General features: G+C 39.4%; 1 protein-coding gene and 2 non-coding genes across 3 annotated transcripts; all 3 read right to left on the bottom strand.

Moving 5' to 3' along the window:
* Window positions 1-2,733: 2,733 nt before the first annotated feature.
* On the bottom strand, window positions 2,734-2,804 carry trnaq-uug (transfer RNA glutamine (anticodon UUG)). Its single transcript has one exon. It is a non-coding gene; the product is annotated as a tRNA-Gln (tRNA).
* A 1,114-nt stretch (window positions 2,805-3,918) lies between these two features.
* Window positions 3,919-3,990, bottom strand: trnaq-uug (transfer RNA glutamine (anticodon UUG)). Its single transcript has one exon. It is a non-coding gene; the product is annotated as a tRNA-Gln (tRNA).
* A 256-nt stretch (window positions 3,991-4,246) lies between these two features.
* Window positions 4,247-11,692, bottom strand: LOC141008696 (major histocompatibility complex class I-related gene protein-like). Its single transcript, XM_073481145.1, has 6 exons — window positions 11,644-11,692; window positions 10,834-11,103; window positions 9,264-9,542; window positions 8,659-8,961; window positions 7,639-7,727; window positions 4,247-4,285 (listed from the first exon to the last, which is right to left on the bottom strand). Exons 1-6 carry the CDS (start codon window positions 11,690-11,692, stop codon window positions 4,247-4,249), a joined length of 1,029 nt encoding a protein of 342 aa, XP_073337246.1.
* Window positions 11,693-12,568: the final 876 nt, after the last annotated feature.

Raw genomic sequence — 12,568 nt, 5'->3', positions numbered from 1 at the left:
AGCCTTCCTCCCACTGAGGCCCCAGCCCACTGATTTAAGTTTTCCGTTAGTCATTAGAGTTTTAGTATTGTTATAGCCAGCTTTTTTAGATTGTGTCTGTTAAATATGTTTTGTTATACTCACCTTGTTTGAAATCTTTTTTTTTTTTCCAGCAGTTCCCGTTTTTCTCTTTAGGTTCAATCCTGATTTCTTCACAATATTTATTAAATAAAAATATTTGCTTTATCTACTGTCTCTGCCTCATCAGTCTTGACCCTGTGCCCTTATATATATTTTTTGCATCATCCTGGTTTATTTTGGTTTTCATATCCTGGGGTGCAAGTCCCCAGGTGGCATTGTTGGTCCCAAGTTAGGTTCTTTCCTCCTTAGTTTAACTCTCTTTCCCCCCCCTTAACTTTAAAAAAATCCGCTTCTTGCCACATTTACAATAACTTCCAGGTAGAAAACACCTGCATCACGCATTAGCTCACATACAATTTAACTAACCCATACGCCGGGGGTTGTTTGTGACATGGAAGAGAAAATCTAGTTTGTTGCTGCTCAGTGCACTAACTCCATGTTCTGTTTATTTTCTTATTGAATCTGCTCAGATAGGCAAAATGAAATGGATATGTTGATTACACTTCAGACCAGCAATAGGGAACAGAGTTCAGGATTATAATACTTTATTGGCTGAGCACTATACGCTATATTTAAACAAGCATCACATTTATGTAGCTACATATTTGTTTACAGTGTTTGATATTTCAAAAAGTATTTTTAGTACCTTCTATATTCTCATTTTCTCTTTTCATATTATTTTTATTGAATTCTTGTTCAAGAGACAAAGAAACAAGACAAAGATAATCAAGCCCAGATCTCACTGATGGGCGTGGCGTTTGACAGGTTAGATGCAGTGCGCTTATCTCAAACCAAATGCTTCTTCAATGAAAGTGGTGTGAATTGAACTGCAAGGTGCTAAAATATAAACTCCTCCCAACTGAAATGTACCCAGAACGATTGAATACTCTAATGATTGTAATGTATCAAATTAAATGATGCAATGACACTGTATTTTAAAATGTGGTACATTTAATTAATGAGTAAAGGGTTTATATTAAAAGTTAAATTGTATTTAATCCCCATATCCTAATTTAAAAGTAAATGTATCTAATTGATCACTGCCAGGTTTCAATTCCTCTTTATAAAAAGCTCACCTTGTATTTGTGACACTTGTACTGGTTCCATGGTATAATGGTTAGCACTCTGGATTTTGAATCCAGTGATAGGAGTTCAAATCTCAGTGGAACCTCAATTATAGACAGAAGGGTCAAGAAATAGTTCTCGCACTGCCAACTTGTGTTTGTTGCATCAGTGTGGCTTACTACGTTCGCTTGAAGTGTATTGCATTTGCTGGATTAGCAGAAACTACTCTCACATAGCCAGACTTATCTAGTCTGGCGTTACAAAGAGGCCTGGCAGCACCCATTATGATTCTGCTACATGGGGAAAAATAAACACTCTGGCAATTTTCGTTGCCTGTTCCTTTAAACCAATCACAATAATCTTGAACATCACAAAGCCTAGGATGCAGTGACAGTGCCCTTGCACAATAGTGTCTGGGGTAACTTGTTTTGGAGGGACATTTGGAGGTGGCGAGACGTGCCCTGACATTGAAATGGCCGACCTCCCAGAAAAGACAAGGTAACAGCTGTTAGCTCGTTGTTGTTTTGTTAGCATGTAGTTTGCTAGTTGGAGGTGGTTGTTGGTGTTTCCTCTAGCAACAGGGATTATGGAAATGGTCACATGCAGATATCGGAAGGGAAGAGAATGCCTGAAATAGGCAGCCAATGGCGGACTCATACACACAGGCTGTGTCCAAATTCAGGGGCTGCAGCCCTCGAAGGGCGCATTTGAAGGCCAATTACGTCACAACGCTGCGCGAAGGCTGTCCAAATTCAAAGGCTCCTTCAAATGCAGCCCACAAATGCAGCCTTCCCCACCCTCGTTTAGGAGGACGCACCGCTACTATCCTTCGCGGCCTGCTATATCCCAAGATCCTTTGCGCACCGCTGCTCAGTCCCGAAACAGAAGAGGAAGCAAGAGAAAATGGCGACATCAAGTGGCGCAGACATGACATTCAAATTTAAGTAATGGGTTTATACTTGTTTTTTAGTCATTTGAACATCCAACGCCAGATATGTTAAACTTCAAGGGACTATAAAACCTCCAAATTTCAACTTTCAGTTAAAATACGTGACGCTGGTAATGCTATGGTAAATATAGTTGTTATTCACCAATGGGTTAATGTTTATTTTGTAATGTTGATAATTCAATTTAGATTTGACACATTGTACACACACAAATAAATGTACATGTTTGATAGATTTGAACCAAAACAGACTTTAATGCATGAACACCTGGTGACGCAACCAGGAAATACTCCGAAGGCTAGACCGTCCCATTTAACAACGGTGGACGCGGCCTTCAAGGTCTCTCCGAAGGACCCGGCCTCCGTGGGCCGCAAAGGCCGCGTCCTTGAAGGCTGCAGCCCCTGAATTTGGACACAGCAACAGTCTACACGTGGTGACACAGACCAGCAGAAAACAGCCATTGTACTTTGTTAAGGTTATGCATTACCCTACCCTACCCTATGATGTCACAATCAAACTGCTCCTGCTAGCACAAGTGCTGCATTATTGCAGTATTATGCTGTTGCTTTCCAGCTCATCTATGCATCACATGATCAGAAACAGGTTCCACCAAGATTTGAACTGGATCACTGGATTCAAAGTCCAGAGTGCTAACCATTACACCATGGAACCACACCTATGCTGAGCGAAACATGATATCACCTCAACATAAGACATACAGCATACAATCAGTGACACAGCCATGCCTAAATCTAAAGAGCTTTATCAGGAGGCAAGAGTGCTCCCTGCTGCACCCATGGCAGCACAACAGGAGCATTTATACAGGCCTCTGGAGAGTATCGCAGGTCAGGCACGACAGAGACAAACAGGCTCTAGTCAGTTCCACATCCCATCATACCAAAAGGGCCAGCGAAGAGGCATCTCTTTGTCACAGCCCGAGCACCAGGATCCTCTACAACACCAAAGATCCTCACAACAGGACAAATGTAAGACCTGTTCATACCTGGCATTAACATGCATCTCCAAATTCTAGGATCTTTTTGCCTTACAAAGGGTCTGACCAGTACAACAGGATTTTTTGTTACCACAAAAAGACAGTGAATCCAGTGATCTGAGTTCAAGTATCGGTGGAACCTGATTTGAAGCTTGTTGGTTGATGGATTGGTGTTCAAACCGACAACAAATGTGTTAAAGGAATGCTCTCTGTTGTAGAACTGTGTTATCTGCTTGGTTTATTAACAATGTTTCAAGCAGAAGCTGAATGTTTGTCACTTTGTTTTGGAGTTCTTCTGCCCCCTAGGGGCCAGAAATTGACTTATGCAGCTTCAACCAATATATTCATCTTTCTAAGACAAACACAAACTGAACTGGTTCTTGTTTTGGCGGAACACTTGAGGAGCCCAGACATTAGGTTAATTTAGAATTGAACTGTGTTTTGAATGCTTTTTTCAGAAAAAAGGTCACGTCATGATATAGTACATTAAATATGTCATGATATATCATGTTATAGTACACAGAAATTATATATCATGGCTCAACTTTTGCCACAACCGAATGTCCAGCAAGGCGCTGGGTTTGCCATAAATTCATGTAGGCATTCCTGGTAGATAAATTTGAATTTAAACTGTACATTACAATGTGATGATAAAGCTACTGGTGCCATGTTGAGTCTTTCTGCCTTCTAATAGGCCTTTAAGTTCATTATGTTGGCGTACCAGCATCCTATTTTGTCATTGTAACCCTGCTTTTTGTTGTATGCCTTATTAAGTGTCACTTGTCTTAAGGTAGGTTCCACCGAGATTTGAACTCGGATCACTGGATTCAAAGTCCAGAGTGCTAACCATTACACCATGGAACCTCTATAATAACAAATCAGCATGTAGGTTACACAGACCATATGACAGATAGCAAACAACCAGTGAGGACAACAGGAGGAGGAAGCAGGAGCCTGAAAAGCTTCTTTAGTAGGTAAAGGTGATCCTTCCCAGACAGCCTGTAGTCAGCTCCCATGTCCCATGATGCCAAAGGTGCCAGTGAGCAACAGAAAGAAAACAGGGATATCCGGTCCTCTTATATTAGGGGGAGCAGTTAGGAGGAGTTGATTCCGGTGTGGCTCATTCTCCTGACACACCTTTACCACTCTTACTCCAAACCTAAAAATGAAGGAAGGGTCATTATGTCACTGAATCATGCTTTGGGGCCAGACTGTGGTATCAGCTGTATTGAAGTCTATGGGAGACACACGTAGAAACACACTAAAACCCAACATATCTGTGTTGTGTGACTTCTGATGAAGACATGCCTCTTGATTCTAGAGGCATGTCTTCATCAGAAGTCACACAAATAGAGTCTATTTCATACATCTCTTTTGCTGCCATCTAACGGGTGTTTAGTGGTATTATATACAGTATAAGCCTGATTCCCTTTCAAGCGGATAAAATAAATATTTCACACACACTGGGTACTTTAAGGAATCCAAGTTTGACTGGTTCTATCTAAACTGAAACCTTTGTGAAATATATGTGCTCTGTGGTATTTCTATCTACTTTGGTTCAGTTGTAGTCAAGGAGCTGCTGAATGATTTCAGTGGCATAGGATCATCCGTATCATGGTGTTATCTACTGTCTGATCTAGAATAAGTTATAGGTGATGATAAAAATGTACATGAGGATACATTCTCTGAGCTCTTAACTATCCACTGGGACCAAGATCATGTATATTGACCTGATAGTCATGGAGCTATTTTTGGGTATGTCTAGACAAGCCACGCCTACCAGCACCATGTTTAATTCAAAATATGTTTAAGAAACATATACTTTTACAATTTACATTTTTAGAATAGCTACAAGAATTTAAAGAATATATTTTTTTCCTCTCTGTTGACTTTTTGTAAATGCTGAAAAGATTGAATGTCTGAATAATTCTGCACCATCCCATTCCTCTTGTTCTTTTGCTTTTTAATAATAATAATTTAAAAAAAAGTCAAACAGATGAAGTAAAAAAAAAGAGTTTTCTCTTAAATCACTGAGATTAAATCAATAGTCTCCAAACTGTGGAGCTATAAAGAAGGGACAAAATCATTCTTGGGTTTTAAATACTGTATTACTGTTTAAAGACGAAATTGTCATTAATTTATTTATTTATTACCACTGATATTTATGTGATTGGGTTTTGGCCTCTAATTTGTATTTTCTAAGTTATCCTTGTGGTTATAATAATCTCATTTCATTCATTACTGTTCTGCATATTGCCTGTTGCTCTTGCATTAATAAAGGCTAATGGTATTTTTTACCCCACATGTTTTAATGTTTTCTTTGAATGATCTGAACAGTGTGTGTATAATTCTGGTCTATTGAAATAAGGGTCATACAGAACAGGGCTGCGGATCATGAGAGTACTTCCTGTATCAACGCTCCATTTTCCTCATCACAATCAATCAAGTAGTTGAATCAATGTGTCTGATTAGATAGACAACACATTTGAAGCTTATTAGTGGTAACTGAGTGAACCTCTAGCCTGCAGTCGCTCTTGTATTCTGCACCAGAACACAAAGCAGAACTGCGGTAAGGTTGACTGTCTCATTTAAACTTAGGGTGCAATTACTGTATTGCAGTTTGTTTTGGGTTTTTTCTTTCAAAGGAGGGTCAAAAGAAAATATTAGTAACGCTGGATGGTTGTCATTCATTTAGTTGAGTCTGCACCAGTGACAGGCAGATGAGCTTTTGACATTTAAGTTCCTTTTATATGTTTTTACACAATTTACACTGGTATATACAGGACAAACAAAGTCATGAAAACAGGACTACAGACCTCCATCCTCAAAAGAAAACAAACACCAACTGAGGACGAAGACAGAGACCATCTAAAAACAGATAAATCACTGTAAATTATTGTAGTATAGACAATTCTATATTTTTCCTAATGTGATTATTATTATACATAACATACTTGGCTGTGATTTCAACAAAAGCTGCTATCACAGATTAAAGAAATATACAAGTAAAATAAAGTCTGATCATGTCTATATTAAGAAGAAAAAGTTACCAATAAAAACATCAGTAACAAAGGCTTTGGATTATTCTGAGTAGACAGGATGTTTTTTTTTTGTTTTTTTTACTTGTAAAAAATAAGTTAAATGTATTTACTTATGATTTGAGCAACCACAAATGAAATGTACTTAGACCGTCGTTTAAATTAAGCTGTAGAGGTGTGAATACTTCAAATCAAAGCATTTTGTTTTCTTGTCATTTTATTGGTTGTTCCACATGACATCCTTGTGAACAGGGCAGTGTGTTCGTCAGTCACGTATTTGGATTCAGTCTCTCAGAGAGCTCAGAGCTGTTGACAGGATCTGAAAGGTAGGAAACATACTGTTAGTTCTCTTATCATGCACTGAACCATCTCAGCTCCCAGCAGGGCGGGAAACTAAACTAGGAATCTGCTGTTTGGAAGTTGCCCTCAATTTGATGAACTAACTTAGAAATGATGCAATGTTTGTCGATCATCAAATTGCTAATTAAAAACAAACACAATCTGCTAATTTGTGCATCTGTTTGTTCGAAACGCATACAACAGACCTCACTTTGACTGTCTGACACAAGCAGCAACTATTGTTGTATTCATTGAATCCATAATGAATAGTCCAACCTCGACATAGGGAAATACATATGTGGTGTATTATGCAACATACCTGCCATTAATTCTAGTACTTGTAATGCAACAATAAATAACATGAAACAAGTGGTCTAACCTGATCATATGAATGATGTATTATGTCTTATTTACTTCATAGTCACACAGTAACATCCAATCCAATGTACCTGTATTTGGTTTGGTGCTGGTTCCTGCTCCCTCCCCTTCCATCCTTTCCCTTTCTTCTTCAGAGACATGTTCAACTGGAGAGGAAGTATTGAGCTGAGCGGGCAAATAGAATAAAATAAAATAAAATATGCCTTACAGCTTATAATGCTAAAATGATGTATAAGTAGGGTAGTCTAGAAGAAAATGATCAAATTTAAATCTTTGTTTTAGCCATTTGAACCTGATGACCATTTTCTTTTAAGATAGTGCAAACTTCTCTGAACGTTTGTGCACTGACTTGTTAAAGCTTGGAAATGGTCAAAACTGCAGCGGCACTCTAACACTGAAACCCTAAGATTAACAAAACATTTTGATCTGGGAAAGAAAGAACGGCCGGCCAGAAAAAATCTTGAATTTCGCACCTGGCTCCAACTGATCTTTTTAATCTACAGAGCGATCAGATCAGAGACTATAGAATAAAAATAAGATGGACTAAAGTGTTGGAGGGAGATTGTCTGAAATAAGAAGAAAAGACCTCCTCCTGTCACAGTTTAAAATCTTTTGTCTTATTTCCCCCCTTGATCTCATTCTCTCTCTCGTATGAACTGACAAATAAATCAGATTTATATACTCTGAGCCTTCCACTGCTACTGTTAGTTGCTGCAGATGTTGGTGCTATTGAATGTTGCACCTTTGAGTCCCTCACCTGTCTTGTAAATCCAATAGTAGCAATCAGGACGACAACAAGAAGAACCACTATGACAATAATCAGGACGGTGTCTTTACTGGGCTCCTCTGCTCAGCAAAAAGGAAAAGAGAGAAAAAAGATGACAACATGTGCAGATGTAAACCCATCCAACTCTTCATCACACATACAGTATTCATCATGCACCTATTTTAACTAGATTACAGTATAATGTTACAGCAGCCACTGATGTTTGTGCAAAAGTACAGATACATCTCTTGATCAACTGCAACCTTTGACCATCACTGGATCCCAGTAAAAAATGTCAGTAGATTTGAATCTGTTGTAACTGTGACTGAGGGCCATCTTGACTTCACAGAGAATATATATTTAAAAATGAACTGGAAATCAAAGCACTTACATTTAATAAAACAATGGTGGAGAGAACTATCGGGAGGGGTTTGAAACACTTATGTAAGACACATTACGGGTGTCACGTTCTCGTTAGGGGTTGAGCCCCTTTAAAGGCCTGTTCCTAAAATCCCTCCTGGCACAAGGCATGAGTCTGCAAACAGCAGTGTGAGGTAAAAAGGGTTGGTTACATCACTAAAAAGTTGGAGGTGTTCAGCCTGTCGCCTGCAGCTGTTCATCTAACAATTCACTGAGGCTGCTCCTTCTAATTCCATTACTACCTCCAATAATTTAGACTGATCCACTGAAAAAAATCCTGAAATTGACCGTTGTTTGGTTTTGTAGGCTATTTTGTAGGCTATTTTTTTAATTTAAACTTTAAGTGTGAAGCTACAGCAGTAAGAAATGTTCGGTTTCTGGGAATGTTGAGGCTGACACCCTGTTTGTAATTACTGCAAAATATATATTGCAATACTTTCATCAGTGGGCCATAGGCTCAATCACCATTGTGTACCTCATTCGCTGATAGATGGTGACTTCACACATTATTTAAAAGGAAATCTTTGAGATTATATAAACTGAAAAGAAAGCCAAACCAAAGCTATCCAGCATTAAAGGAGTGTTTCTCACCACAGTTGGTCCTGATCCGATCTTTCTGCAGTTTGGTGATTTTGTCCTTCTTCACACCATGGAACTGAAACACACAGTCGTACCTCCTCCAGTCTTCAGGTTTGACTGATGAAAGGTTCAGGTCAACACTCATCTGGAAGGTTCCATCGTGGTTGGGGAGGATCTCTCCGTGGTCCACTTCCTCATGAAGCTCCTCTCCATCTTTCCTCCAGACGAGTGAGGCTCTGTGAGGGTAGAAACCTGTAGCGTGGCAGCTGACTGGAGAGGAGGGAGTCTTCTGGAGGAGAGACACTGAGGGAAGCTCTGGAGAGAATTCAGTGAACTATTTCTATTTTCAAACTCTGAGACTGAGCAAACTTAGTTAACTCATGCTAAGTGTACACTGCCGTTCACAGTCTTAGCATCAATGGAAAGAAATTTCAGAACAGCCAAAAAGTCAGTGTCTCCTGATTGGTTAGGACAACATCGAATCTTACAGCTACAGAAAACAGAGAAAACAATGTAATGTCAGGCTGACTGCAGTGATAACACAACAGCAGTTCAGTTGAGCAGACTATATGAACATGATTGTGTCCATTAAACTACATCGGGTCATGTGATTCTACCTGTTCTCAGCAGAGAGCTCCGCCCATAGGCCACATACGTCTTCAGCCACTCAGGGAAAATCACTGTGAGGTAATTCTTATTGAAATTCATTCTAGCTTTGTCAGCATCCCATTTCAGTTTGGTGATGACAGCCTGTGGTTTTGAAGCGTTCCATGTCTCTGTCTTCAGGTTGAATGATAAGAAGTCTTCTCCATCATAACCATACTTATTAAAACCAATAACCTCTCCGGTTTCATCATCCCACTCACAGCCACTTATCCTCTGTAAAATGTGGACACCTGAGACAGAAACAGAGAAAGAAACAGAGACTGAAATCAGCAATGATGTAGAGATGAAATCTCCAGTGGAAACTGACGCCCCACACTTGCTACTTAGTCATTTGTCGTGTGAACATAACAAAAATCACATAGATCACCTTGCTTCCACATTCTGATGCTTGGTTGAACATGTCTACATGCCTAATGCTGTGTTCCTCACCACATCAAAGGTCAGGATTTCTAAGTTGAAACTTCCAACTTCTGACCTTGAAGTGTTCCAGGTGCAAGACGGCAAAAGCAAACAGAAAACTTGTAAGCTGACTGTAACCAAATGTCTCTTTGGCAGACGTACACACAATTGCATCCTCAGCGGTCCAGACTCCTTGCATTCGAAATTAAATAGCAGAGGAAGAATGACACAGGAGGTAACAGACGCAATTATACATTTAATTTTACCGCACTTCTATATTTGGAAATTATTACAACGCATAGTTTTTATTAGGACCCAGAAGTGGACAACAAGGCAGGGAGTTGAAAGGAATTTATTAAGGCTTCACAGGGCTGGCTGGAGACTCCATCGGAAAGTAGGAGGAGGAGGAGAAGAGGTAGCTCACGGTGGCGCTGGTGGATGGCATGGAATGTGGGCTTTTCACCAGGGCTTTCAGCAGGTGCTGATTGCCAATCTGCTGCAAGTGTGTGAGTCTCAGCAGCTCCTGGTGAAGGGAAACCCCGCCCAGCCTCTCAGTGCACCTCTGCAAGCACAACAAGTACAAAAACCAACACACCAAAAACACAAATCCAACACAGATCATGACAGATTGTGACAGGAAATGTATCTAACCATTTCATCCACTAGCCTCACACAAATACTGTACTCTAGAAGTGCACCCTACCCCCTTGTCCAGGGGTGCTATTATTGTTGTGACGTCAGACAACTGCACCCTCATGAAGTCTTTAGGGTATGACATATGTGAATGCAGGTGAATGAAAATCGCCTGCTGGTGCTGTATGTGTGACCGCGACCTTAAGAGCAGTCAAACAAGTGCCCCAAATAAAGTGGCTGTGAGTATATATTCCAATGACAACTTTTATTGGCTTAGAGAAGGTAATGATATTAATATCAAATGTTCTTGGACAGTCCCGGCAGTCTGACCTGCACCTGGGTCATGACTGGCATGCAGGTAGCAACAACCCAGGTAGGTCACTTTTGGTAAACAGATGTTATGGTGGTGCCATTATTATTGTCTTGAGTCCCTGTATAGGGTCAGTTTACTTTATGCTGAGCAAAAAAAAAAAAAAAGTACATACTTACTTCCACTTTGGTTGTAGCGCTGCTTCATATTGTCCATAGTGTTTCTGAAGTAGAATGCAGTCCCCGAAACACACTGCCGAATGTACAACTCCAAGTGCTGAGGTTTGTCTTCAAATAATGTCTTCACCCAGTCCTGTTTTGGTTCTACAATTTTTTTGTTGGTGTCGCAGTTACCCACCAGAATGTCATCAACCAGTACAGCTGCCATGAAATCTGGTAAGTTTGGGAGTCCAGTAGATCCAGTCAACAAAAACTTCAGGGAGTGTTTCACTGCAGGACAAACAAGGTTTATACATTCAGTGTAGATATATACACATTATCATCACTCATGACAAATATGATGTATTCAGTATACAGTAGGTGTGTTTAAAGTTGCACTATGTAGTTTTGGGTAAGAAATTTAAATCAGAGGAGAAAGATCTTCATTGACTGAATTTTTTATGCCTAAACAAACTAAATAAACAAACTCTCTGTTTTCATGACTGAATAAATAATCTGACCTGAAACACAATTTCATACTGTTTCACTTTGTTTATATGTGGCGGACCCTGCCACCTTTTCTAGCTTCAAACGTGTCATTTTCCTTCTGAGAGCCTGTTTACTGTAAATAATTTGACTTGTTTAACATGTAAACATTATAAAGAAATGAGTGGAAAGCAAACCAAAGAGCTTTAAGTAGACACAAAGAAAAAGGTTCATTATGTTTTAGCATTTCACAACACAGGGTTGTATAAATGAATGCTAGTCATTCCTTTACACTGCTCACAAATCAAACATTATATAAAGTGATGAAAAAAACTATAATCTTACCTGTTGATGAACCGTGACAGAACAAAAGCAACAAAAATAACGTTCTCATCTTGTTTTGATGAAGCCGTGTGGGTACAGGACCCATATTTCGGAAAGATTAGGTGAAAACTCTGAGATTGTTAATCCTGAGATGAGGGAAACTCTGGGTTTTCTGTTCCAGAAGGAGAGATAACTGAAATTCTGGGTCAGTTAACTGACTGTGTGAACCTTACCTGCTGAATGGCAAGTTTTGAGTTTCTCTCTGACTCCTCCCCTCCTGTTGACTAAGAAACCTGTCTGATACAATGATTCATTTCCTCACTCATGCACTCGATATCAAAGCACATACTGGAAAGCATTAATGTGCAGACGTCTACATCCCCACTAGATACCAGTCTGTAGTGCAAGGAAAATCTTTACCATGACCGCTTTTTCATTCAATCTTTATTCAAATCTCGAAAAAAAAAACATTCAGGGAAAGCTTTCATTTTCAGTGATGTCGAGAGCACAAATAAAAAACAGAATAGGTGCAAAAATGTGATAACAAACAGAAACAACAAACATAATCACAGAGTGAATAAACAGAATGGCTAGTGGGAGTCCAGTAGATCCAGTCAACAAAAACTTCAGGGAGTGTTTCACTGCAGGACAAAAAAGGTTTATACATTCAGTGTAGATATACACACATTATCATCACTCATCACAAACTCTGAAGTACTCTAACACGTTACTTTTCTCAGTAGATAATGCACATAACATAACGCGTTACTTTTTAATGGCAGTAATCTTGTAATGTAACGAGTTACTTTTAAAAGTAACGTTACCCAACACTGCTGTACAACAAAAGAAAAATAAAACAGAAAATGGCCCCTTCAATGAGCAAGTTAAAAGCACACTAAAAGTCTAACACTGGGAAAACAGTGGTTGGCTCCTCTATTAAGGGTGT

Source organism: Pagrus major, chromosome 14 (assembly GCF_040436345.1).
Source record: "Pagrus major chromosome 14, Pma_NU_1.0".
NCBI classification, from domain to species: Eukaryota; Metazoa; Chordata; class Actinopteri; order Spariformes; family Sparidae; genus Pagrus; species Pagrus major.
The sequence above is the reverse complement of the archived record's forward strand: the minus strand, read 5'-3'. Positions and strand labels throughout refer to the sequence as shown.